The 25,189-nt window shown below is 27.2% G+C and overlaps 3 protein-coding genes across 6 annotated transcripts; 2 read left to right on the top strand and 1 right to left on the bottom strand.

Moving 5' to 3' along the window:
• Positions 1 to 145: 145 nt before the first annotated feature.
• Pp2a-29b (Protein phosphatase PP2A regulatory subunit A) lies at positions 146 to 3,661 on the bottom strand. Of its 2 annotated transcripts, none has more exons than XM_083098436.1 (10): positions 3,334 to 3,661; positions 2,813 to 3,004; positions 2,491 to 2,710; positions 2,227 to 2,387; positions 1,992 to 2,147; positions 1,589 to 1,860; positions 1,319 to 1,513; positions 986 to 1,229; positions 654 to 897; positions 146 to 502 (listed from the first exon to the last, which is right to left on the bottom strand). In XM_083098436.1, exons 1-10 carry the CDS (start codon positions 3,415 to 3,417, stop codon positions 498 to 500), a joined length of 1,773 nt encoding a protein of 590 aa, XP_082954562.1. In that variant the 5' UTR covers positions 3,418 to 3,661; the 3' UTR covers positions 146 to 497. The 2 variants fall into 2 exon arrangements, with proteins under 2 accessions (XP_082954562.1, XP_082954563.1); XM_083098437.1 differs by having other exon boundaries at positions 146 to 497.
• Positions 3,662 to 5,491: 1,830 nt separating this feature from the next.
• LOC145971126 (ornithine decarboxylase 1-like) lies at positions 5,492 to 24,739 on the top strand. Of its 2 annotated transcripts, none has more exons than XM_083098458.1 (7): positions 5,492 to 5,550; positions 22,461 to 22,537; positions 22,806 to 22,978; positions 23,114 to 23,414; positions 23,514 to 23,753; positions 23,859 to 24,067; positions 24,315 to 24,737. In XM_083098458.1, the coding sequence occupies exons 3-7, from the start codon at positions 22,824 to 22,826 to the stop codon at positions 24,370 to 24,372; spliced, it is 963 nt and encodes a 320-aa protein (XP_082954584.1). In that variant the 5' UTR covers positions 5,492 to 5,550; positions 22,461 to 22,537; positions 22,806 to 22,823; the 3' UTR covers positions 24,373 to 24,737. The 2 variants fall into 2 exon arrangements, with proteins under 2 accessions (XP_082954584.1, XP_082954582.1); XM_083098456.1 differs by lacking the exon at positions 5,492 to 5,550 and adding an exon at positions 20,520 to 20,760 and having other exon boundaries at positions 24,315 to 24,739.
• On the top strand, positions 10,895 to 15,537 carry LOC145971125 (ornithine decarboxylase 1-like). Of its 2 annotated transcripts, XM_083098454.1 has the most exons (7): positions 10,895 to 11,110; positions 12,655 to 12,731; positions 13,035 to 13,207; positions 13,342 to 13,642; positions 13,741 to 13,980; positions 14,081 to 14,289; positions 15,391 to 15,537. In XM_083098454.1, the coding sequence occupies exons 1-7, from the start codon at positions 10,927 to 10,929 to the stop codon at positions 15,446 to 15,448; spliced, it is 1,242 nt and encodes a 413-aa protein (XP_082954580.1). In that variant the 5' UTR covers positions 10,895 to 10,926; the 3' UTR covers positions 15,449 to 15,537. The 2 variants fall into 2 exon arrangements, with proteins under 2 accessions (XP_082954580.1, XP_082954581.1); XM_083098455.1 differs by lacking the exon at positions 15,391 to 15,537 and having other exon boundaries at positions 13,741 to 13,879; positions 14,081 to 14,166.
• Positions 24,740 to 25,189: the final 450 nt, after the last annotated feature.

Here is a 25,189-nt window from a genome sequence, read left to right as displayed (position 1 = left end):
GTTTTTTCTTAATATATTTAATATATGTAATAATATATATAATATAAATGTTTGAAAAATTAAAATATTGATTATTAAAATGTTTTTTTAAGATTAGCAAAAGCAGAAGTGCAGTTTGTAATTAGGTATTTTATTGTAGGAATGATTCAGAGAAAGGTTTTTTATTTTATTATGTATTTTTTAAAACATTCAAGTATGTATGAGAAATACATGTTACAAATTAAATTGAATATTGTACTTATTAATGTAAGGTAATAATAGGTATACAAATACAACATAACTTAAGAAATATGATTTATATGATCTATTTGATATATTTATAATCTACTAATTAGAATTTGTATGCCTTTGTATCGCGTCAAAATCTGCTCCATGATTGTGCATTAATATTATCTATTACCATGTATAGTGAAGTATTGTAGGATGTTATTTTTATCTCAAATTTTTAAGTTGAATATGTTGCGGGTATATGATAAATGCATTCTATGTTGTTCAACCTACGCTGAAACATTATCATAATCAAAACTAAATATGACTAAGATGGAAAATAATAAATGATTTAGTTTTTGTAATCAGCATTCTGTATATATGAACATGCTTAGATATATTATTTATTCATTAAATCTTAATAAGGTATAGCGATATATTATTACCTGCAATGCCAGCTATTGCTTCTGAAGCAAAGTATTTCACATCTACGTCGCTATCAGTGTTTAGTTTATCGAGAATAGGTTTTACTTGAGTTTGAACTGCTGAAGGTTCGAGAAAAGGTCCAATTCGTTGGAAAGTCTTAGCGACATTAAATCTTACATTTGCAACATTGTCAGTAGCCATTGTTAATACTGTTGGAAGCATTACCTTTGTTGTTATCTCTGGACCACACACTTCAGCTAGAACCTAAAAATTGCATAAAATGATTTTTTTAAATACATATTACCAGCACAATCTCTGTCTCAAAACTCTATAACACAATGATGCAGCTTACATTAATGCAGAACAAGCATGTCATTCTGTGAAGATAGTTCTGATCCCTAGACATAGCCAAAACTTTGGGTATAACTGTATTCTGTGCCCATTCGGGACCAAACTTTTCTACCAACTTTTTCAGATTTAAGGTAGCTGCTTCCCGAATTGCATAAACATGATCCACCAACCAAGTCATACATAAAGAATTTAATTTCTCGTCAAAAAATTCTACTCCAAGCTGTCCAGCTAATAATGGCATATATCTAAAATGCGAAATTAACAGTACAAGTATATTGCTATCTTATTCTTTCCTTTTGAATTATATAAATTAGACAAATTAATATATAATTACTCAATAATAGCTAGTCGCACACGCCACTTAGAATCCTCGGCTAATTCCACAATAGCAGGTAAGAGGGATTGTGAAAGTTGTTGTATGCCGATAACTTCATTAACACATTCCAAGTTGCTAATAATATTGAGTCGCACTTCTGGACATTCATCTCTAAGTTGAGATAGGAATAAAGGTAATAGATGTTCAATCGTACTGCAAAAGTATTAAACATGATTATTAATTAATTTATTGTATATCTGGCATTATATCAAAATTATTAATTTTTACTTGTGTTTTCCAAGTATGGGACTCAATCCCATGATCACACTTGCTAAAGCTGATTTTACATGTTGGTTTGGATCTGCCACTAGTTCTTTAACAATAGGTAATATATTTGTCATTATTATGGACTCCTGATTGAATTGATCAAGATTCTGGCAGAAATCGCGAACTTTATCAGCAGCTGCAGCTCGTACTTCTGCTTCAATGTCCTTTAATAATACTTGAAATGCTGGCACAAGATCTGTTTTTGTTATTTCTGGACCAACAGCCTTTTGAAGCTAAAAAAAATATATTTATAGATAACATATATATTCATAGATAGAAAAAGAGTAAAATATTACATATAAATTTCCTGCATAAGAATACATTTTCACATTAAAGAAAAAGGGGAAAAAAAAAGAATGCATACATCTGTAAATTTGTCTGCCACCATGTAACGAACACGCCATGATTGATCACTAGCACATTGCCGAAGCGTAGGCATAACCAACTGTTCAACATCTTCTTGTTGTAATAATGCTGCAATACTAACACAAGCTTCAACAGCCAAAAGACGTACTGAATCCTATAAAATTATTAATACTTATGTTATAATCAACACAAAAAGATAGAATTGCAAAATTTCATAATTTTAATAAACTTACTTGTTCATCCTGAGCAAGGATAACAAACATAGGAATTAAATCTGATTTAAGATATTCAATTTCCACAACTTTTGCAAATTCACCTAATTTAGAGGCAGCTGATCGTCGTGCCATAGGTGTATCATCCTGGCATAAACTGCGAAAGTGATTTCGCAATTCCGCTACAAAACATTAGTTTTTTTTTAAATCTTTCTATTATTTATTTTATATTAAAAACTTATTCAGCATTAATTTGCAAGAGATAAAATTATTGTACAATTTTACCTTTGATAGCTGGACTCACTCTTGGATAACAAACACTGAACAAACCACATGCTGATGTTCTTGATGTAAACCAGTCTCCTGAAGCTAAGCGTTGTACCAAAGGAACAAAATGCTCTTCCAAATCTGCAGGGCTGTGTTGACTCGCAATATTTCTTAAAGATTCCACTGCTTTATCGCGAACCACAGTTTCTTCAACAGTGGCCAGAGATTCTAATGGTGGCTAAAGTAGAAATTTATAATTTATATTTCTTTGATAGAACATAGAGATTATTGAAATAAATCTGGGATTTATGTTAAACACTTCAAAATCCATTGTTCTTACCAATAAACAATGCACATATTCCGGTCCACCAACAAGAGGAGTAAATGTACCAAGTTGCTCAGCCAGTGCAAGGAGGACTTCATCCTCATCATAAATAGTCTCCGTTAAAAATGGAATTAACTCACTTCGTGTTCGTTCGATACCTAGTGCAAGTGCAATTGTTGATAACTTCTTGATGGAATTGAGACGTAGCTGTAATAAAACGAGAAATGTTTGTAACGTCAATGCGCAGAATTAGAAAATTTTTTGTTTTGTACTCCAAATGTCCAAAAAGTTTCAATCAAATTTCTCTATTAAATATTTGCACCGCCTTCTCAATTCTATATATTATTATACGTATTATCTTTGAGAGCGCTATATATCGCGCACACACTCGACGAAGGATATTCCTATCTCTTCTCGAGTACTGCTATGTCGGCAACGCGTTGTTTAGCGAACGGATGACGGGGAAACGAACATTTTGAACGAAGACGAGAAAATGGAAAACTCGCGCTTTATTATATAATCGCCGTAACGATTACCTGGACATCCTCGTTTTTTAGCTCGTCGATCAGAACCGCGATCGGATAAAGGCTGTCGTCCGTGGTAGAGTCACTCGCTGCCATTTTGCTGCCGGACACACTGGCAATTTGGTGCGTCGCACGTTTGTAAGACTTCCTGCTGTCGCGTTGACGCGTCGATGCCGATGCTTGCGTTTTCGAAGCTCGACCTTGGATGTCGTTCTCAAGATGATACGTGTAATTACTGCATAATTGTGAGGGACTTTTAGCAACGTAAATGTACTCTCATAGTATATCCAACTCCATGAATCACTGATACAGGATATACATTGACGATAATGATGACCCCATTCGCTGACAGATGGCGACTTCTCTCTCACGAATGCGCGAATGTATTGTGCGTGTCGTTACGCAATTACGCGCGCGTGTGTGTAATTTTTCTTTCAAATGATAAAGATCCTTTTGTTAGCGTCTTATCTATAAATGTCGAATAATGCTACATTGATTGCCCATCTTCAGATTTAGATTGTTCAAGCGGAGAGAAATGTAAGTGCTCTTCTTTATATACGTAAAAAATATAATTTTTATATTATAAAAGTAATTAGACAGAGATCTCGCTAAAATTTAAGTGCGTATTATCGTGTCGAGTCCATTTTCACGTGATTTCCAAGGGAAAATATTATATGTTTGATATCCTTTATTACGTCCATTTACAAAACGACTTTAAATGATTTTGAATCTTCGCGCCAAATCGTTCGAGGCCGCTCGGCGGTTTTCGGGAGATTTCGGGCGACCTCATCGATTTGATTGGTGCTTTTCATACTGATTACTTCAAGATGCTACTACGTCTTCTTCCTCTTTCAGCGCGAAAACGGAGAGTGTAGAAGTTGAAAATTCCGGATCCTAATAATATCTGTACAGGTAAGTTCACAAAGAGATAATCAAACCAAATAAATATGATTATTCAATATAGTATTGTTTTTTTCAATAAATTGTGTAAATATTTATTAGTTTCGTGGTATATTAGATGGAAATTTTAAGAGCAAAAAGTCAAGCGATTTTTTCGGATCAGATAATTTGCTGTTATTGATTCTTATCCTATCTGTCTTCTGAGTATTTGCATATTTAGAGACAAGTTTACATTTATAATCGAGTTTACATTGCATCATTTTTATCGAAAATTTGCTTAGGAATTAATCGTAAAATATCTTATCAGAGATCAGTGACGCGCGAGCGGTGTCACATTAGTTTTCGAGATACGATCACCAAAAATATCTTACTAAACATGATCAATGATCAGTGAGCATCAACTATTTAATTTGATTAAACGTATCGCAGTAACGGCTGTTTGTCGAGGACAATATTACACGAGATATCAACGCGATACGGATTAATATAAATCATTGTCTCATGATATACATATATTTACGATAATTGTCAATTGTTGAAATCGTATTTTAATCATTTTCGACCGCATATAAATATGGCACTTCTATGGCCGTGGATGATTTATTAAAATCTCTACTGTACGCGCGCATGCAAGGTTAATGCGTCGTCTACAATGAGATTTTAAGGAGACTTAAGGCGTAAGATTTAAGAAATTGACCAATCACAGTCGAGTATTCTCTTAATACTTGACTGTGATTGGTCAATTTCTTAAGTCTTACGCCTTAAGTCTCCTTAAAATCTCATTGTAGACGACGCTTAAGAGATTTATGAGCGATTGCGAATTTTGCGCACTTTTTCTGCGTTATTTTCTCGTCATAATCACTCGCCATTAGAATTGGAAATGTACAAGATACTTCGCACTCATCAATTATATTCGAATGTGATTAGGACGCGCATAATCATAATTAGGTTAGCTTAATTAATTGTTTTTATGAATATATGCTTAATTGTAATTAATTGTTTTTATTAGTAAATGCCACGAAGAAACGATGAAGAAAGGAAGTTAGAGGAAGTCCATGGTGGTATCAAGTGACGGTGGAACAATCATGAGGTGAATAATTTATTATGAATAAGTTATCAGTTATTTATTATTATAAATTTATTATTTGTAAAAAATTTAGTAAAAGTAAAATTTCACTAATTATATAATTATTTTTCAAGATATTAAATATATTTTGGGCATTTGTTTTAATTTATATTAAATAAATATATTTGTATATTTTACAGATCAACGCTGTGTACTACGCTGTATCAAATATTTAATCCTGTGTAATTCCGATGCTGCATATGGTGAGTTTAAACTGTTTTTTATTTCAATAAAATGAAGTAATGGATTTGGGAAAGTTTTATTAAATATATGTATAAAATGTATTAAATATATATATATATAAGGTGACATATATATCACAATTAATATAAATCAAGTTAAAGTTTTCTGATAATTATTAATGTATATAAGTTTGCATTTAAATTTGTGATGCAATAATAAATGCAATGGTAAAATTTTATTTATTATTTACTATACATTACTTGATAGTAGAAGCTATTATTTAAAAATTATATTAAAAATAATAAAAATATAAATAAATATAAAATATTGAAATATATATCTTAAATCCATTACGGCCTAAAATGGACAGATTAGGGCAAACACTGGGCCAAATACAATATTTAATCCTGAAGTATAGGAGACTGCTTGTTAATGTGCATACAAAAATGCACACATAGAAATAATTTATATAGACATTATTTTTTCGTTTATTTATACATTATTGACTTATATCAAGAATTTTTCCCCAGAAGGATTTAAGACAAAAATTTGCAACTTTATAAAAACAAGAAGAAACGTTTTAATATTTGAATTTGATATATAGAAATGCAATTTTCATATATCTTGGACAAGAATATAGACATATTTCACAAAATATTAATTTCTAATTTTGAAATTGTAACTTGGTATTGAAATTGGGGATACACCATTCTGTGATGAAAGTTTTGATGCAATATTTATTTATATTATATAAAATATTTCCATAGCTTGAGTGTGTATGATTGGTACAAAATAATGATCAATAATAAAATAATTTTTGTTAAAAAATCGTTTTTACACACACAAAATGAAGAAACAAAGATATTATTATATTAAACTTTTTATCAATCACTTTACAGGATTTTTAGAAAATACAAGGAAAAAGTATGTACTATGAAGATATAATATATTAATAATATTACTTTTTGATAATTTGTTTCAAGTATGTATATTATTATCTAAAAATATATTAAAATTATTTAAAAGATTATATATTTTAATTAATTAAATTTTTGAGTTTAATACTTAAATAAATTTTAAAAAGTAAAGAAAAAAGGGAAAGAAATAATATTTAAATATAAGATTTATATTTCTAATAAAATGAAGCTTTTTATATTTTAATATTATATTTTTGATATTAAATTTTTTTTTCGTGTCATGAAAAGATAGAAACAAGATGAAGATTAGAATATGATATTCATATATTGTATTAAATGAAATAAAAATAAATTAATATTTATAGAATATTTTGTAGGGAAAAATGTGTGTTGTATATTTGGCTATGTTATTTTATTTTTTCTTTTTTCATTTTTTTCAAATATTTTTTGAGAGTATTGGAAGTCAATTCAAATATTTTTAGTCTTCTTATCTTTTATTTTTCCAGGATTAAATATTGTATAAACTAATGCATAAGAAAGAATAATCCCAAAAAATTAATGTGGACATGTGTCACAAATACAAATAACAGAAAAACAAAAAATAAAATCAGAGCATATTCGAAATAATTCATTTGATGAAAACGCATTAATCGTTAATTGTGTTTTAATTTTATAATGTGTCATTTTTATTTTAATTTTGCATAATCTGTCCATATTTATTGATGTTCATTTATTCATATTTATTAATGAATTTATATTTATTATACAAACCGACATAAAATATGAAAACATGGAAAGTACATATTTAATTGCGAAGCAGACAATTTTTCTTGCATAAATTATATTTTAGAAATATGGTTTTATTTGGATGGGATTTATTTGGATGGCAAAAGATTAATTAAACTTATTGACGTGAAGACTAGAATTGAAGAGGATTGTATAGACAAAAAATGTTATGATATTTTGCTTAGAGAGAGGATAAATCGTTTTTGGGACTGTGATATCTTAAATTTCGTTACATTAAATATTTGTAGATGAAACATTTTAATTAGCACGGGCTCCTTTGTCACTTTTATTAATTATATATTCATCCATAATCTTAATGAAGTGTTTGGTCAAAATAAATATCTATCTATAAAAACATAGTAACGATAGATTTTTGAATATATATATTTTTATATATTTGAATTTGGAATAATACGCGATGGTGCTTGTGTATTATTTTATTATTAATAATTGCTTGTATTAATTTGTTTCATATAACACGATCTTTTAAAGACAAAATTTTATATTTTTGATTTTTTCAATTGAAAAAATGATGTTTTATATTCTCTTTTAAATTCTCTCTTCAAGTCAGTTTTCTCCAATTTTTTACCTATATCATGCATATTTACCTATAACATTTTTCTTAAATTTGGGCGACATAGACGGAAATAGAAATATCTACAATAGTGAAAGATATTGTTTTTTAATCTTTAGAAATATTAATCTTTAAAATTAAAAATTAATCTTTAGAATTAAAAACTAGAATTAATCTAGAAATATAAATACATAGAAAATGTATATCAGAACTTATATTCCTACAACTTAGAAAATTCTTTTATCCATGCTATGTAGCTAATTAGTCTAATGATTAATCGTATTGATAAACATTATGTTTACACATCCATAGGCATTTTTTCGAATTTGACAAATCTTATCTTCTTGTTAAATTCGTACAGTCTATGAGTATTAACTCGTAATCCTCTTCTCTCGTCAAAACATTTATTATTTTACTTGTCAGAACATACATACGTTTATTTCATTGAAACAATTTAAAATTCGTTGAAAATATCAATGATCCCATTGAATTACTGAAATTTGATAGTGAGATGACTACAAGAAAAAGACTATTCTATTCTAAAAGTTATACTATAAGAATTAGCCATAGGTTTATCAAATAAAATATAACTAGAAAAAATTGTATTCTTTATAATAGCATTTGTTCTGTAGAATTTAATTTCGTAACTGAGATATAATCATATACTCTGCTATCATTATTTATAAGATGTAATAATCAAATAATGCGAATTATTATAATCTTTTGTGTTGTTTTATATTATAAATTTTCTTCAAAAATTTCTTTAAATTTTCAAGTAATTTAAATAAAATTCTGTGTTTATTTTGAAAGTATTATAAAGCAAATAATTCTTATTATATGTATTATTTAGTAAAATATTTTTTATCTAATATCTAACATATTTGTCGAGAATTGCATTAGTTGAGAGATTTTTATGTTAATAAAACAATAATATTACTTGAATTATCCATTACCCGGATACTATATTATCTGGATACCTTATCTATTGCCATTACATGGCTTATCGTTACACTCTTAATATATTGAATTTAGACGAAGAATATGTTATTACATGTCGCGAAATGATCTAATTTTATTTATGACGAAAGTTCACTTTAAGGAAAATTATTATCAAATTTTTAATTGATTTCTAAATGATGAATTATTCGCCATATATGGGAAATCAATTTTGCGAAAGAAAACATTTCAATATTAACGTATTAAAGTTATGTACGTCCACCTGTTGCATTTTATTTGAATTACTAAAATGTTTTTCTTCGTTTGAGTAAAAATAACACGTGTATCATGTATTTTCAATGAATTTATGTATCTATCTGTACATATATCAAATTTAACATACGTATGTAAAAATGATGGATGCATATGATTGATGAGTAATAATGGTAAACTTATGTACACAAATTCAACGTTATAATAAATACGTAATTACATATTAATGGGCCTCTTTTGCAAAAAGAGAGATAAAGAAATCACAATGAGATTTTTGTAAATACATCTATATGGTATTTTCACTCTCATCGCACGTCTATTTTATTATATCGCTATCACATAATATCTTGGTGTCTCATATGAAATCCTATCTAAACTAGTTCGAATTAGCCTAAGATACTAACATGCGCGAGTCAACAGTTGAGCGAATCTCATTCACGTCGATTCTGTCGATTGAATCGATTTCTCCCGCTTCGGACTTAATCCTTCGGTCTTAATCGTCTACTCGAAATTATCGTTGCATTCCTGATTCGTTGGCGCGATCCTTTCGTGAATATCGATATCGATTCGCGATCGTAAAATTCAATGTGCGAAGGAAGTCTAGAAGACTAATCTCTCTCTCATCTAATCAGACTAATCAGACTCTAATCTAATTGTAAGACAGTAACCCTGCATATTGTCTTAAATAAAATAAATAATATAAAGACAAAATACACAACAAAAAATGTAATATATTTCATATTCTGTTAATACTATATCCTTGGAAATTTTATATTTTTATTGCCATTTATAATTGTAGATATTCATCATATATACATATATATAAATCGTTTATATAGATATAATTTATTTATTGTATATTATTACACATAGCGAGTGTATGCATATACAAAATTTATATACATATATATATATATATATATATATATATATAAATTCACGCTCCAGAGCATTTTTACCATAATTTATCGTATATAGAGTATGCATGATAAGAAAGTGACTAAAAGTGACGTCAAAAGCAAAAGAATGGATTTGGTTTTATATGATAAGGTGGAAATCTATATTGAATCATAGAATTAATGATATAACCATATAATTATAGATAATTATTCTTTATCGATTACAATTTTTTTATTAAAAAGTATCTGAATATTTTTTTTGTAATACACAAAGCTCAAATTTTTGATAAATTTTATCGGGTATCATAGAAATTAAAAAATGATATTTGAAAACTGTGTTTTTACACATATTATATAAAATAATTAAAATCCTATACTCTAATGCAATATAAAAAGAGATAAAAAATTAATATGCCATTTATAACTCTTATTTTAGTTTTATATATATGTATGCGTATATGCATGCATATAAGTAAAGAAAGAAAAAGAAAGAGAAAAAATAAGAGGTATATGTAAATCAGTAGTGTAGAAAATTTTATGATAAGAAAACACTCCAATTCGAAGTTAACGTCGAAAGTAAATAGGATTTCAATTCAATTCATCAATTTGGGATTTCTCTCTTTCTCTTCAGAATCAAGTCTTTCGTGGCTTTTGTAAATAGAAATAAATCTTATTTTAGTAAAATCTCTTTCCATTTACACGTGCAATGGCTTAATTCTTCATAAGAGTATTATTGTTTATTTGCTCAATGATAAATATGCATAGATAAGTGTGCATGAATTCCTTTATAATTTCATAAAAAGTTATTCTACCAATAAAGAATATTTGCAATAATTTCAAAGAATTTTATTGCAAATATTCTGTGCAAGCATGAAACGGATTGTGCTTGCATTCAACGTTAGCAATGCTTATCACAATATCTCGGACTACTTATAAATAGTCAATTAATTTTCTCCTTCAGTTCGTATAGAGACTTCGTTACATTCGAATCGTGTTAATACTATCTCAAATATGTCTACTAATAATTTCAATGAGATTAAAATTTTTGATGACGCTGTTGACAATATGGATATTATTAAAACTATAATCGATACGGAAAATCAAGAAAACGGTTTCTATATTGTAGATATAGGTGATGTTATTAACAAACACCGCGAGTGGATTACCAAGATTCCAAGGGTTGTTCCACACTATGGTATAAGTATATGCATTGCATGTTATGCATTATCTATACTCTTTTTTAGTTTAGAAGAGGGTCTCGATTTGAATTTCGAAATAAAAAATTGTTTTCAATCCAGTCACATATTTCTATGAAGTATTTTTACGTGAAAAAAATATTAAAATTAGTTGCCGTAACATAATTTATACACATAATGTAACAAAAAGAAGAAAAAAAAGATGAAAAGAGTACGCGCAATTTTTTTTATTTTAAGAAGGGTGGAATAATTATTTATTTAAATATAATAATTATTTTTTTATTTTTTATATATCTACTTATATTTACTTAATTATATTTACTTATATTTACTTACTTATATACCATTTCCCGAGTTCAATAATTCTCAAATATTATCAAGGTCATCACTCTGAATAATGTTGTAAGATTTGAATCAGGGTCGTTGTTTATTAAAAAATTATAAACAAAAAACGTAATAAATAATATGTAATTTTATGACACCATATACAGATTATATGTTTTCGTTTAACACATTGCTTATCTTCCTTATATTAAAATCAGCTAATGAAATCATGCTCTCTAAAAGCGAATCAGTGTATTATCACTGAAAAACAGTAAATACTCACTGATTACAAGCAGTTATAAGTACAGCACTGATTACAGTGATAATACACTGATTCACTTTTAGAGAGTGAGTTCTATGTTGTTGAATTTCTTATTTTGAAAATATTTGAGAAAAGATAATGTAATGATTTAGAGAGAAAACATGGGAAGAGCGAAACCTCTCTCCCGCTCACGCGTTTATTTAATTATACTCATTAATTTTATTGTACGATTCCACATGGGTTTCCAATTTTCCACGCGAAGCAAGGCCCAACCCACACCACTCTGTGCTGATGTTTTCTGTTTATAACTTTTTAATCAACAACGACCGAAATTAAAAGCTTTATATTACTCAGAGTAATGATAATATATGTGAAAATTATTGAAATCGGGAGAAGATCGTCCCTATAAGTAAATAATTACCTTTTAAATATCTCAACACCAGATTTAAATTTTTATACCCAACTATGCAGATATTGTTTTATTTTATTTTAGACTGTAAGTATTAAAAATTTTTAATACACCTTAGTGTTAATTAATTGTATAAATATTTATTAAATTATATTTCATTCTTTGCTTATTAAAGCTTAATACATAAAAACTTACTTATAATATGAGAATTGAATCAAATATTGCAACTAATCGAGCAACTATTTATACTATACGTTTATATCGCGACTTAAGATTCGATTCGCTGTTTAATAAAATATGCAATTTTATTATAAAAACATATAACATTTTTTTGCTATCATTTTTGCTATTATGCTAAATATCGATTTTTAGACATTACTAATAAAATCACTGGAAAATGCTAGACAAAATAAACACGCGATCGTTTGAAATTCGATTTGTGGTTCAATATTCGACTTGATAAATCGGCTTGATAAATTTAAAAATCTTTCTTTTATTTAAATTTATATTGAAAGAAAGATTGATGTTTCTCCTCCAATTGATTTCAGCGATTAAATGCAATCCTGATCCGACAGTAATAAAAATATTGGCAGCTTTAAATGCTGGTTTTGATTGTGCGTCGGAGGTAAATTATTGTGACTTTTTTTACTACGGTCTTATTCTATTTATCGTACTAAATTATTTATCATACTTCTTAAAAAAAATTTCGTTATCCATTCTAGTTAAGGTTTTTTGTTGTATTTTAAATTATTAGATTAATTATTATTTTTTAAATCGAATATTCTTTTTTAAATAATAAAATTTTTGTTATTTTGTTTGTTATCTTTTTGTTTTTGATCTTTTATTTATTTATGTGATATTTATTATTTTAAATTATAAGAAACAATGGCAAACTTACTTCTAACATATACGTAATATATTAATATAGCAAGAAATTAAGCAGGTAATGCAATACGGTGTGCATGCTAATCGCATCGTATTCGCTAATCCGTATAAATGTCCGTCTCATATCAAATACGCCAAGGAAATGGGCATTAATCAAATAACGGTCGATAGCGAATTAGAGCTTTTGAAGATTAAAGATCTTTATCCCGAGGCCAAGTGAGTAGATAAAAGTATATAAAATCACTACGATATTATTCATCATTGTAGCTGCAATAATAAAAATCGTTTGCATATTCCGTTTACATTGATGCTCCTATGTGATATAGTAATTTTTTGTAATAATCTCACAGAATAGTCATACGCATGCAATATGATGCGAAAAACTCAGAGTGCAATCTCGGATTAAAATTCGGTTGCGAATCAGATGAGGAAGCTGTGCGATTGATACAACTCACGATGGATCTTGATCTGACTTTGCATGGCTTCAGTTTTCACGTTGGTAGTCCTTGTAGAGACTTAAACGCATTTAGCAAAGGTATCGGGATGTGCAAACGATTGATTACAATTGCTAAAACTATGGGCTGCAAAGATGTGCAATTGATTGATATCGGTGGCGGTTTTCCTGGGGAAAAAGGAACAGAAATTGATAAAGTATGCTCTTTTGTATGCTTATGTTCTTTTTTCAGTTCGTTCCATGTCACATATAGTTTATAGTAAAAATATGTTTGATTAATCTGAAACTTTTTTAGTTCGCCAATATAATTAATGATGCAATTCAAGATCTTGACCCTAGCATAAAAGTTATTAGCGAGCCCGGAAGATACTACGTTACTTCTGCGTTTACTCTAGCTGCTTATTTACATTCCAAGAGACTTTCTCACAACAACGGTAAAATTACGAGAATGTATTATATTAACGTCGGTGTATATAATTCGTTCATCGAAGAATTGTTGGCTTTGAAATTCAGAGTTCCACAAATCCTCTTTAAAGTAATTAAATTTTTCTTTTGATTATGTTATATGTGTTTACGTCATATTTTTCGTATGTGAATATAAAATAATTTAATTAATTTATTACCGCGTTTTATAGCCAGCGAGTAACGAAAAATTTCTTTCGACTTTATGGGGACCGACTTGTGACGCATTTGATTTAATTGTTCAAGAGGTGTTATTACCAGAACTCTGCCTCGGTGATTGGTTAGTCTGGGAAGATATGGGTGCCTATTCTATATCTTTATGTACAATGTTCAATGGATTTCCAATTCCAACTATTATACCGATTATTAGAAAAAGTCAATGGTTAGTGTCATTTGATAGTGTCAATTATCAAGTCAATGATTAGCGTCAATTGATAGTGTCAAGTATCATTGATAAAGTCAATATCATTGATAGTGTCAATTGATTGACATTTTTCTAAATATGCAATAATATCTTATAAATTTTATATTTAGTATATATATATATATATATATATATATATATATACTGGAAAATACACACACACACACACACACACACACACACACACACACACACACACACACACACACACACATACAGGGTGTTCTAAAAAGGTATGTCAAAAATTTAAGGAGATATTCCTCACACCTGAAGGATGAAAAAATGTTATATGGACATAGGTGCGGAAATGCTTATTTCAGGAATTATGTTGAAAATACTGTTAGCTGTATTACTTACACAAGGAAAAATTTAGGATTAATTATTGTACACGACAATCGTTTAATTAGGCTTATTTATATTTGGTTTTAATGTGACCTTGAGTATGTTACAATAAATGTTGAAAATGTTCACCATTTTCCTGAATACAAGCAGTGACACGTCGACGCATCGATTCACGGACACGTCCAAAAATGCCTGGCGTATAGCGGATTGTCTCGCAACCTGCAGTGATACGGTCACGAAGATCTTGAATATCACGCACTGGTGGCATTTTTGAACGTGTCCGTGAATCGATGCGTCGACGTGTCACTGTTTGTATTCAGGAAAATGGTGAATATTTTCAACATTTATTGTAACATACTCAAGGTCACATTAAAACCAAATGTAAATAAACCTAATTAAACAATTGTCGTCTACAATAATTAATCCTAAATTTTTCCTTGTGTAAGTAATACAGCTAACAGTATTTTCAACATAACTCCTGAAATAAGCATTTCCGCACCTATGTCCATATAACATTTTTTCATCCTTCAGGTGTGAGGAATATCTCCTTAAATTTTATATATATATAATTTTATATTATATATTTTATATATATATATATATATATAATGAAGATTTTACTTGAAATGAGATATTTTTAAATTTATGAGTTATCTTAAAGACACTTTAATATAGTCATACAATTCGGTCTAATTTTATTTAATAAAATATTTTTAGGGAAAATTTAGTGACGGAAATTGAATTAATACAAAGGTCTATGAAATTCATAGAATGATCCAAGTCAATTGAAAGAGAAAATTATATTGAAAACCGTTGACAATAACTTTGAATCAATAAATAAACGAAAATTAGAATATAAATTTTTATTTGTTGTTAATTAAATTAAATGTTTCAAAATACTTTATGTGTGTGTGTGTGTGTGTGTAAAGATAGTTATCTAATCTTTTTCTCAGTATTATAATTATATTATAACAATATATACATATATTAATATATATACATAATATATACATATATTAATAATTATGGATGCCAATTTTTAATACAACAATTAATGACTACAACGATGTCTTTAATAAATATAATGATGTTGTTTCTTATTTTTATTCCATTTATTAGAATTTAAGTACTTTACATAAAAAGTAATTTGAAATATTTAGAAGAAAATGAGAAAACCATTTTATTAAAATAAAATAGGATATATTATTTATTACTGACGTATTGTAACAGATTAGTAATTATTATAATTTACCATATTTTTTGATTATATTACAGTGTTATTATGTAAGTTTATGTGAATTGATGTGACTGTCTTAAAAAAAGTTGATGATATTATTTATTAATTTTTATCAATAAATTCGATAAGATTTTATCGATCATGCTTCATTCATATTTCATAATTTTGCGATAAAATGCTTATCGTTTAATGCTAATATTTAAAAAAGATAATGTAAGAAATATTCTCTTTTTTAACATATAGAAAACAATTTATACACGAGTAATATTATATCAGATGTGTGTCTCTTCCGCAAATTTTGTTTATTATAATTAAATAATAATTTAAACACTAATTAAGATTTTCATGACACTATACAAATGTATAGTATCATGAAAATCTTAATTAATTTGGTAATTTAATAAGAATCACAAAAATTATAAAAATTAATAATTTTTTAGATCTTCTGAGATATATTACTTTTATATTCGTAAGTCTAAAAGCATTTTGAAATCTTTTATCTAAAGTCGAATAATATATAAAAATAGAAGTAAAATAAATAAAATTATTATAATACTTTTTTTACATTTTGCTCTTTAATATTAATTGCGTCTTAATGAAATATCACATATTGTTTTATATGCTTTCATACTATTTACTTTAAGCTGAGTCCACATGGAATGATGTTCCATTCTTAATAGATTTTCTCCTGATAATTTCATCATTCTTAATGGCTTCAGTCTTAATGAATTCTTGAAATCTTCTTTTCAGCACCTGATGTTGCATTTACATTACTCCATCTAATATAAAAATAAGAAATACTTGGAAAATGTGTATATTATTATTATCTAAAAATATATATTAAAATTATTTAAAAGATTATATATTTTAATTAATTAAATTTTTGAATTTAATATTTAAATAAATTTTAAAAAGAAAAAATTTTTCTTGCATAAATTATATTTTAGAAATATGGTTTTATTTGGATGACAAAAGATTAATTAAATTTATTTACAATTGACGTGAAAAGATAAGACTAGAATTGAAGAGGGTTGTATAGACAAAAAATGTTATGATATTTTGCTTAGAGAGAGGATAAATCGTTTCTAGGGCTGTGATATCTTAAATATTTCGTTACATTAAATATATTGTAGATGAAAAATTTTAATTAGCATGGGCTCCTTTATCATTTTTATTAATTAAATATTCATTCATAATCTTAATGAAGTGTTTGGTCAAAATAAATATCTATCTATAAAAACGTAGTAACGATAGATTTTTAAATATTCATATCTTTATATATTTGAATTTGGAATAATGCGCGATGGTGCTTGCATATCATTTTATTATTAATAATTGCTTGTATTAATTTGTTTCATATAACACGATCTTTTAAAGACAAAATTTTAGATTTTTGATTTTTTCAATTGAAAGAATGATGTTTTATATGCTCTTTTAAATTCTCTCTTCAAATCAGTTTTCTCCAATTTTTTACCTATATCATGCATTTTTACCTATAACATTTTTCTTAAATTTGGGCGACATGGATGGAAATTTGGATGGAAATATCTACAATAGTGAAAGATATTGTTTTTTAATCTTTAGAAATATTAATCTTTAAAATTAAAAATTAATCTTTAGAATTAAAAACTAGAATTAATCTAGAAATATAAATACATAGAAAATGTATATCAGAACTTATATTCCTACAACTTCTCCAGAAAATTCTTTTATCCATGTAGCTAATTATTTTAATAATTAATCTTATGTTTGCACAACTAGTGAAGTATTGATAAACATTATGTTTGCACATCCATGGGTATCTTTTCAAATTTAATAAATTTTATCTTTTTGTTAAATTCATACAGTCTATGAGTATTAACTTGTAACTCTTTTATCTCGTCAAAACATTTATTATTTTACTTGTCAGAACATGTATACGTTTATTTTATTGAAACAATTTAAAATTTGTTGAAAATATGAATGATCCCAATGAACTGCTGAAATTTGATAGTGAGATGAGATTACAAGAGAAAGACTATTCTATTCTAAAAGTTATACTATAAGAGTTAGCCATAAATTTGTCAAATAAAATATAACTAGAAAATATTGTATTCTTTATAATAGTATTTGTTCTGTAGAATTTAATTTCGTAACTGAGATTATAATCATATAATTCGCTATCATTATTTATAAGATGTAATAATTCAATAATATGAATTATTATAATTTTTTGTGTTGTTTTATATTATAAATTTTCTTCAAAAATTTCAAGTAATTTAAATAAAATTCTGTGTTTATTTTGAAAGTATTATAAAGCAAATAATTCTTATTATATGTATTATTTAGTAAAATATTTTTTATCTAATATTTTACATATTTGTCGAGAATTGCATTAATTGAGAGATTTTTATGTCAATAAAACAATAATATTGTTGTAAACTTGAATTACTTATCCATTACCCGGATATCATCTAGATACCTTATCTATTGCCATTATATGACTTATCATTACATTCTTAATATATTGAATTTAGACGAAGAATATGTTATTACATGTCGCGAAATAATCTAATTTCAGAATTATGACTATAGTTCACTTTAAGGAAGATTATTATCAAATTTCAAACTGATTTCTGAATGATGAATTATTCGCCATGTATGGGAAATCAATTTTGCGAAAGAAAACGTTTCAATATTAGCATATTAAAGTTATGTATGTCCACCTGTTGCATTTTATTTGAATTACTAAAATGTTTTTCTTCTTTTGAGTAGAAATAGCACGTGTATGTATCATGTATCATTTTAAATGTATTTATGTATCTATCTGTACACATATCAAACTTAACGTACATATGTAAAAATGATGGATACATATGATTGAGTAATGATGATAAACTTATGTACATGAATTCAACATTATAATAAATATAATTATTTAATAAATACGTCACTATATACTCTATTAATGGATCCTTTTTGCAAAAAGTGAAGTAAACAAATCACAATAAAATTTTATAAATACACCTATGTGGTATCTTCTCTCTTATCGCGTCTATTTTATTATATCGCTATGACATAATATCCTGGTGTTTCATATGAAATCCTATCTAAATTAGTTCGAATTAGCCTGATACTAACATGCGCGAGTTAATAGTTGAGCGAATCATCACGTCGATTCTGTCGATCGAATCGATCTTTTTCCGCTTCGAACTTAATCCTTACTCGAAATTATCGTTGCATTTCTGATTCGTTGGCGCGATCCTTCTGTGAATATCGATATCGATTCGCGATCGTAAAATTCAATGTGCGGAGGAAGTCTAGAAGACATCTACTAAGACAGTAACTCTGCACATTGTCTTAAATAAAATAAATAATATAAAGACAAGGTACACAACAAAAAATGTAATAAATTTCATATTCTGTTAACACTATAATCCTTGGAAATTTTATAATTTTGTTGCCATTTATAATTATAGACATTCATCACACACATACATATATATATATATATATATATATATATATATATATCATTTATATAGATATAATTTATTTATTGTGTTATTGCACATAGTGAGTGTATGCATACACAAAATTTATATATATATATATCAATTAATGCTCCAGAGCATTTTTACCATAATTTATCGTATATAGAGTATGCATGATAAGAAAATGACTGAAAGATCACGTCGAAAGCATTGGACAAAATGGTGAACTTCGTTTTATATGATAACGTGAAAATCTATATTGAATCATACAATTAATGAATATAACCATATAATTATAGATAAATATCCTTTATCAATTTCAATTTTTTTAATCAAAATATCTGAATAATTTTTTTGTAATACACAAAGCTTAAATTTCTGATAAATTTTGTCGGGTATCATAGAAATTAAAAAATTATGTTTGGAAACTGTATTTTTACACATATAAAATAATTAAAATCCTATACTCTAATGCAATACAAAAAGAGATAAAAAATTAATATGTCATTTATAACTGTCATTGTAATTTTATATATATGTATGCGTATATGCATGCATATAAGAAAGAAAAAGAAGGAGAAAAAAATAAGAGGTATAAATCAATGGAGAAAATTTTATGATAAGAAAACATCCCGGTTCGAAGTTCACGTGGAAGGTATATGCATCAATGGGATTTCTCCTTTCTGCTCAGAATCAAGTCTTTCGTGGCTTTTGTAAATAGAAATAAATCTTACTTTAGTAAAATCCCTCTCCACGTGTTTTCCCTTTACACGTGTAATGGCTTAATTTTTCATAAGAGCATTATTGTTTATTTGCTCAATGATAAGTGTGCATAGATGAGTGTGCATGAATTCCTTTATAATTTCATAAAAAGTCACTTTACCAATAGAGAATATTTGCAATTTTAAAAAATCTTATCGCTGTCTAAGCGGGAAACGGATTGTGACTGCATTCAACGTTAGCAATGCTTATTACAATATATCGGGCTACTTATAAATATTCGATTAATTTTTTCCTTCAGAGAGCCCCTATTCTGTAACTTTAACGCTTGCATTACGTATGTTGCGCAGTTGTTATATGGTATAAAAATCCTGCGCAGTGATATATAAACGCAAGCGTTACAAGTTACAGAAAAACGTTCAGTTCGTGCAGAGACTTCGTTACATTCGAATCGTGTTAGTGGTATCTCAAACATGTCTACTAACAATTTCAATGAGATTAAAATTTTTGACGATGCTGTTGACAATATGGACATTATTAAAACTATAATCGATACGGAAAATCAAGAAAACGGTTTCTATATTGTAGATATAGGTGATGTTATTAACAAACACCGCGAGTGGATTACCAAGATTCCAAGGGTTGTTCCACACTATGGTATAAGTATATGCATTACATGTTATGCATTATTTATACTCTTCTTTAGTTTAGAAGAGGGTCTCGATTTGAATTTCGAAATTTTTAAACAAATCTCAAATCAAACACCATCGTGAATATATAAAAAATTGTTTTCAATCCAGTTACATATTTCTATGAAGCATTTTTGCGCGAAAAAAATATTAAAATTAATTGCTGTAACATAAATTTATACACATAATGCAACAAAAAGAAGAAAATAGATGAGGGGTAAACCGCTGAGGGCATTGCGATGTACAGATTTGAGGCATTACTGGGCATTATTAGGTTTTATTGAAGTATTAATGCGTATTATGGACGTTATTAAAGTATTATTAAGTCTTTTCTTCCAAATAATAATTTTAAATTTATTAAAATTTAAATTATTAAATTTTAAAAATTTAGCAGTAATGCCCAGGAATTGGGCATTAGTAAGCATTAGTGTACATAATTTTGATCAGCGGTTTACCCCTCGAAAAAAGATGAAAAGAGAATGCGAACAAATTTTTTTATTTTAAGAAGGGTGGAATAATTATTTTTTCATTTTTTATATATTTACTTATATTTACTTAATTATATTTATTTATATTTACTTACTTATATACCATTTCCCGAGTTCAATAATTCTCATATATTATCACGGTCATCACTTTGAATAATGTTGTAAGGTTTTAATCTGAGTCGTTGTTTATTAAAAAATTATAAACAAAAAGCGTCTAATAAATAATATGTAATTTCATGACACCATATATAAACTATATGTTTTCGCTTAACACATTGCTTATATGCTTTCTTATATTAAAATCTAATGAAATCATGACTTCTATGTTGTTGAATTTCTTATTTTGAAAATATTTGAGAAAAGATAATGTAATGATTTAGAGAGAAAACATGGGAAGAGCGAAACCTCTCTCCCGCTCACGCATTTATTTAATTATAATCATTGATTTTATTGTACGATTCCACATGGGTTTCCAATTTTCCACGCGAAGCAAGGCCCAACCCACATCACTCTGTGCTGATGTTTTCTGTTTATAACTTTTTAATCAACAACGACCGAAATTAAAACCTTCATATTACTCAGAGTAATGATAATATATGTGAAAATTATTGAAATCGGGAGAAGATCGTCCCTATAAGTAAATAATTACCTTTTAAATATCTCAACACCAGATTTAAATTTTTATACCCAACTATGCAGATATTGTTTTATTTTATTTTAGACTGTACGTATTAAAAATTTTTAATACACCTTAGTGTTAATTAATTGTATAAATATTTATTAATTTATATTTCATTCTTTGCTTATTAAAGCTTAATACATAAAAACTTACTTATAATATGAGAATTGAATCAAATATTGCAACTAATCGAGCAACTATTTATACTGTACGTTTTCGTTTATATCGCGACATGAAATTCGATTCACTATTTAATGAAATGTGCAATTTTATTATAAAAACATATAACATTTTTTGCTATCAAAATATCGATTTTTAGACATTACTAATAAAATTACTGCAAGATGTTCGACAAAATAAATACGCGATCGTTTGAAGTTCGATTCGAGATTCAATATTCGATTTGATGAATTGGCTTGATAAATTTAAAATTTGAATTTTTTTTTTATTATTTAAATTTATTGAAAGAAAAATTGATGTTTCTCCCTCAATTGATTTCAGCGGTTAAATGCAATCCTGATCCGACAGTAATAAAGATATTGGCAGCTTTAAATGCAGGTTTTGATTGTTCGTCAGAGGTAAATTGTTGCGACTTTTACTGCGATCTTATTCTATTTATCATACTAAGTTAAAAAAAAAATTTCATCATCCATTCTAGTTAGGATTTTTTGTTGTATTTTAAATTAGATTAATTATTATTTTTTAAATAGAATATTCTTTTTTAAGTAATAAAATTTTTGTTATTTTGTTTGTTATCTTTTATTTATTTATGTGATATTTATTATTTTAAATTATAAGAAACACTGGCAAACTTACTTCTAACATATACGTAATATATTAATATAGCAAGAAATTAAGCAGGTAATGCAATACGGTGTGCATGCTAATCGCATCGTATTCGCTAATCCGTATAAATGTCCGTCTCATATCAAATACGCCAAGGAAATGGGCATTAATCAAATAACGGTCGATAGCGAATTAGAGATTTTGAAGATTAAAGATCTTTATCCTGAGGCCAAGTGAGTAAATAAAAGTATATAAAATCACTATGATATTATTCATCATTGTAGCTGCAATAATAAAAAAAACGTTTGCATATTCGGTTTACGTTGATCCTATGTGATATAGTAATTTTTTGTAATAATCTAACACAGAATAATGATACGCATGCAATGTGACGGGAAAAACTCAGACCGCACTCTCGGATTAAAGTTCGGTTGCGAATCAGACGAGGAAGCTGTGCGATTGATACAACTCACGATGGATCTTGATCTGACTTTACATGGCTTCAGTTTTCATGTCGGTAGTCCTTGTAGAGACTTAAACGCATTTAGCAAAGGTATCGGGATGTGCAAACGATTGATTACAATTGCTAAAACTATGGGCTGCAAAGATGTGCAATTGATTGATATCGGTGGCGGTTTTCCTGGGGAAAAAGGAACTGAAATTGATAAAGTATGCTTTTTTGTATGCTTATGCTCCTTTTTCAGTTCGTTTCACGTCATATACAATTTATAATAAAAATATGTTTTATTAATGTTTTGAAACTTTTAGTTCGCCAATATAATTAATGACGCAATCCAAGATCTTGACCCTAGTATAAAAATTATTAGTGAGCCCGGAAGATACTACGTTACTTCGGCGTTTACTCTAGCTGCTTATTTACATTCCAAGAGACTTTCTCGTAACAACGGTAAAATTACGAGGATGTATTATATTAACGTCGGTGTATATAATTCGTTCATCGAAGAATTGTTGGCTTCGAAATTCAGAGTTCCACAAATCCTCTTTAAAGTAATTAAATTTTTCTTTTGATTATGTTATATTATATGCGTTTACGTCATATTTTTCGTATGTGAATATAAAATAATTTAATTAATTTATTACTGCGTTTTATAGCCAGCGAGTAACGAAAAATTTCTTTCGACTTTATGGGGGCCGACTAGTGACTCATTTGATGTAATTGTTCAAGAGGTGTTATTACCAGAGCTCTGCCTCGGTGATTGGTTAGTTTGGGAAGATATGGGTGCCTATTCTATATCTTTTTCTACAATGTTCAATGGATTTCCAATCCCAACTGTTGTACCGATTATTAGAAAAAGTCAATGGTTAGTATCAATTGATAGCGTTAAGTATCAAGTCAATGGTTAGCGTCAATTGATAGTGTCAATTGATTGACATTTTTCTAAATATGCAATAATATCTTATAAATTTTATATTTAGTATATATAGTATATATGTATATATAATATGAAGATTATACTTGAAATGAGATATTTTTTAATTTATGAGTTATCTTAAAGACACTTTAATATATACAATTCAGTCTAATTTTATTTAATAAAATATTTTTAGGGAAAATTTAATGACGGAAATTGAATTAATACAAAAATCTATGAAATTCAAAGAATGATCCAAGTCAATGGAAAAAGAAAATTATATTGGAAGCCGTTGACAATAACTTTTTCAATAAATAAACGAAAATTAGAATATAAATTTTTGTTTGTTGTTAATTAAATTAAATGTTTCAAAATACTTTATGTGTGTGTATGTGTGTGTGTAAAGATAGTTATCTAATCTTTTTCTCAATATTATAAATATATTATAAATATATATATATTAATAATTATGGAAGCCAATTTTTAATGATAATACAAACTATTAATGAGTACAACAATGTCTTTTAATATAATGATGTTGTTTCTTATTTTGTATTCCAAAATTTAAGTACTTTACATAAAAAGTAATTTGAAATACTTAGAAGAAAGTGAAAAAACATTTAATTAAAATAAAATAGAATATATTATTTATTACTGACGTATTGTAACAGATTAGTAATTATTATAATTTACCATATTTTTTGATTATGTTACAGTGTTATTATGTAAGTTTATGTAAATTGAAAATGTAACTTAAAAAAAATTGATGATATTATTTTTTAATTTTTATCAATAAATTCGATAAAATTTTAGTGATCATATCTCATTCATATTTCATATTTATGCGATAAAATGCTATCGTTTAATGCTAATATTTAAGAAAGATAATGTAAAAAATATTATTATTATAATTCTCTTCTTTAAATATAGAAAACAATTTATACACGAATAATATTGTATTGTATCAGATGTGTGCCTCTCTTCCGTAAATTTTGTTTATTATAATTAAATAATAATTTAAAAATTAATTAAGGTTTTCATGACTCTATACAAATGTATAGTATCATGAAA

The sequence above is a fragment of the Camponotus vicinus genome, unplaced genomic scaffold (assembly GCF_025532165.1).
Source record: "Camponotus vicinus isolate PSW18456_S1 unplaced genomic scaffold, iyCamVici1.0 SCAF_4, whole genome shotgun sequence".
Classification (NCBI taxonomy): Eukaryota; Metazoa; Arthropoda; class Insecta; order Hymenoptera; family Formicidae; genus Camponotus; species Camponotus vicinus.
Note: the sequence above shows the minus strand (reverse complement) of the source record. Positions and strands in the feature narration are given on the sequence as shown.

Bases quoted from the DNA above. Each gene is read 5' to 3' on its own strand.
- LOC145971126 (XM_083098456.1), top strand. From the start codon at position 20,577: ATGTCTACTAACAATTTCAATGAGATTAAAATTTTTGACGATGCTGTT. The intron at 23,415-23,513 runs GTATGCTTTTTT...TGAAACTTTTAG, and splicing joins AAGGAACTGAAATTGATAAA to TTCGCCAATATAATTAATGA. The intron at 23,754-23,858 runs GTAATTAAATTT...TGCGTTTTATAG, and splicing joins TTCCACAAATCCTCTTTAAA to CCAGCGAGTAACGAAAAATT.
- Pp2a-29b (XM_083098436.1), bottom strand. From the start codon at position 3,417: ATGGCAGCGAGTGACTCTACCACGGACGACAGCCTTTATCCGATCGCG. The intron at 2,148-2,226 runs GTAAGTTTATTA...ATAATTTTATAG, and splicing joins TCCTTGCTCAGGATGAACAA to GATTCAGTACGTCTTTTGGC. The intron at 1,861-1,991 runs GTATGCATTCTT...TATTTTTTTTAG, and splicing joins TGGCAGACAAATTTACAGAT to CTTCAAAAGGCTGTTGGTCC.
- LOC145971125 (XM_083098454.1), top strand. From the start codon at position 10,927: ATGTCTACTAATAATTTCAATGAGATTAAAATTTTTGATGACGCTGTT. The intron at 13,643-13,740 runs GTATGCTCTTTT...AAACTTTTTTAG, and splicing joins AAGGAACAGAAATTGATAAA to TTCGCCAATATAATTAATGA. The intron at 14,290-15,390 runs GTTAGTGTCATT...AAATATTTTTAG, and splicing joins ATTATTAGAAAAAGTCAATG to GGAAAATTTAGTGACGGAAA.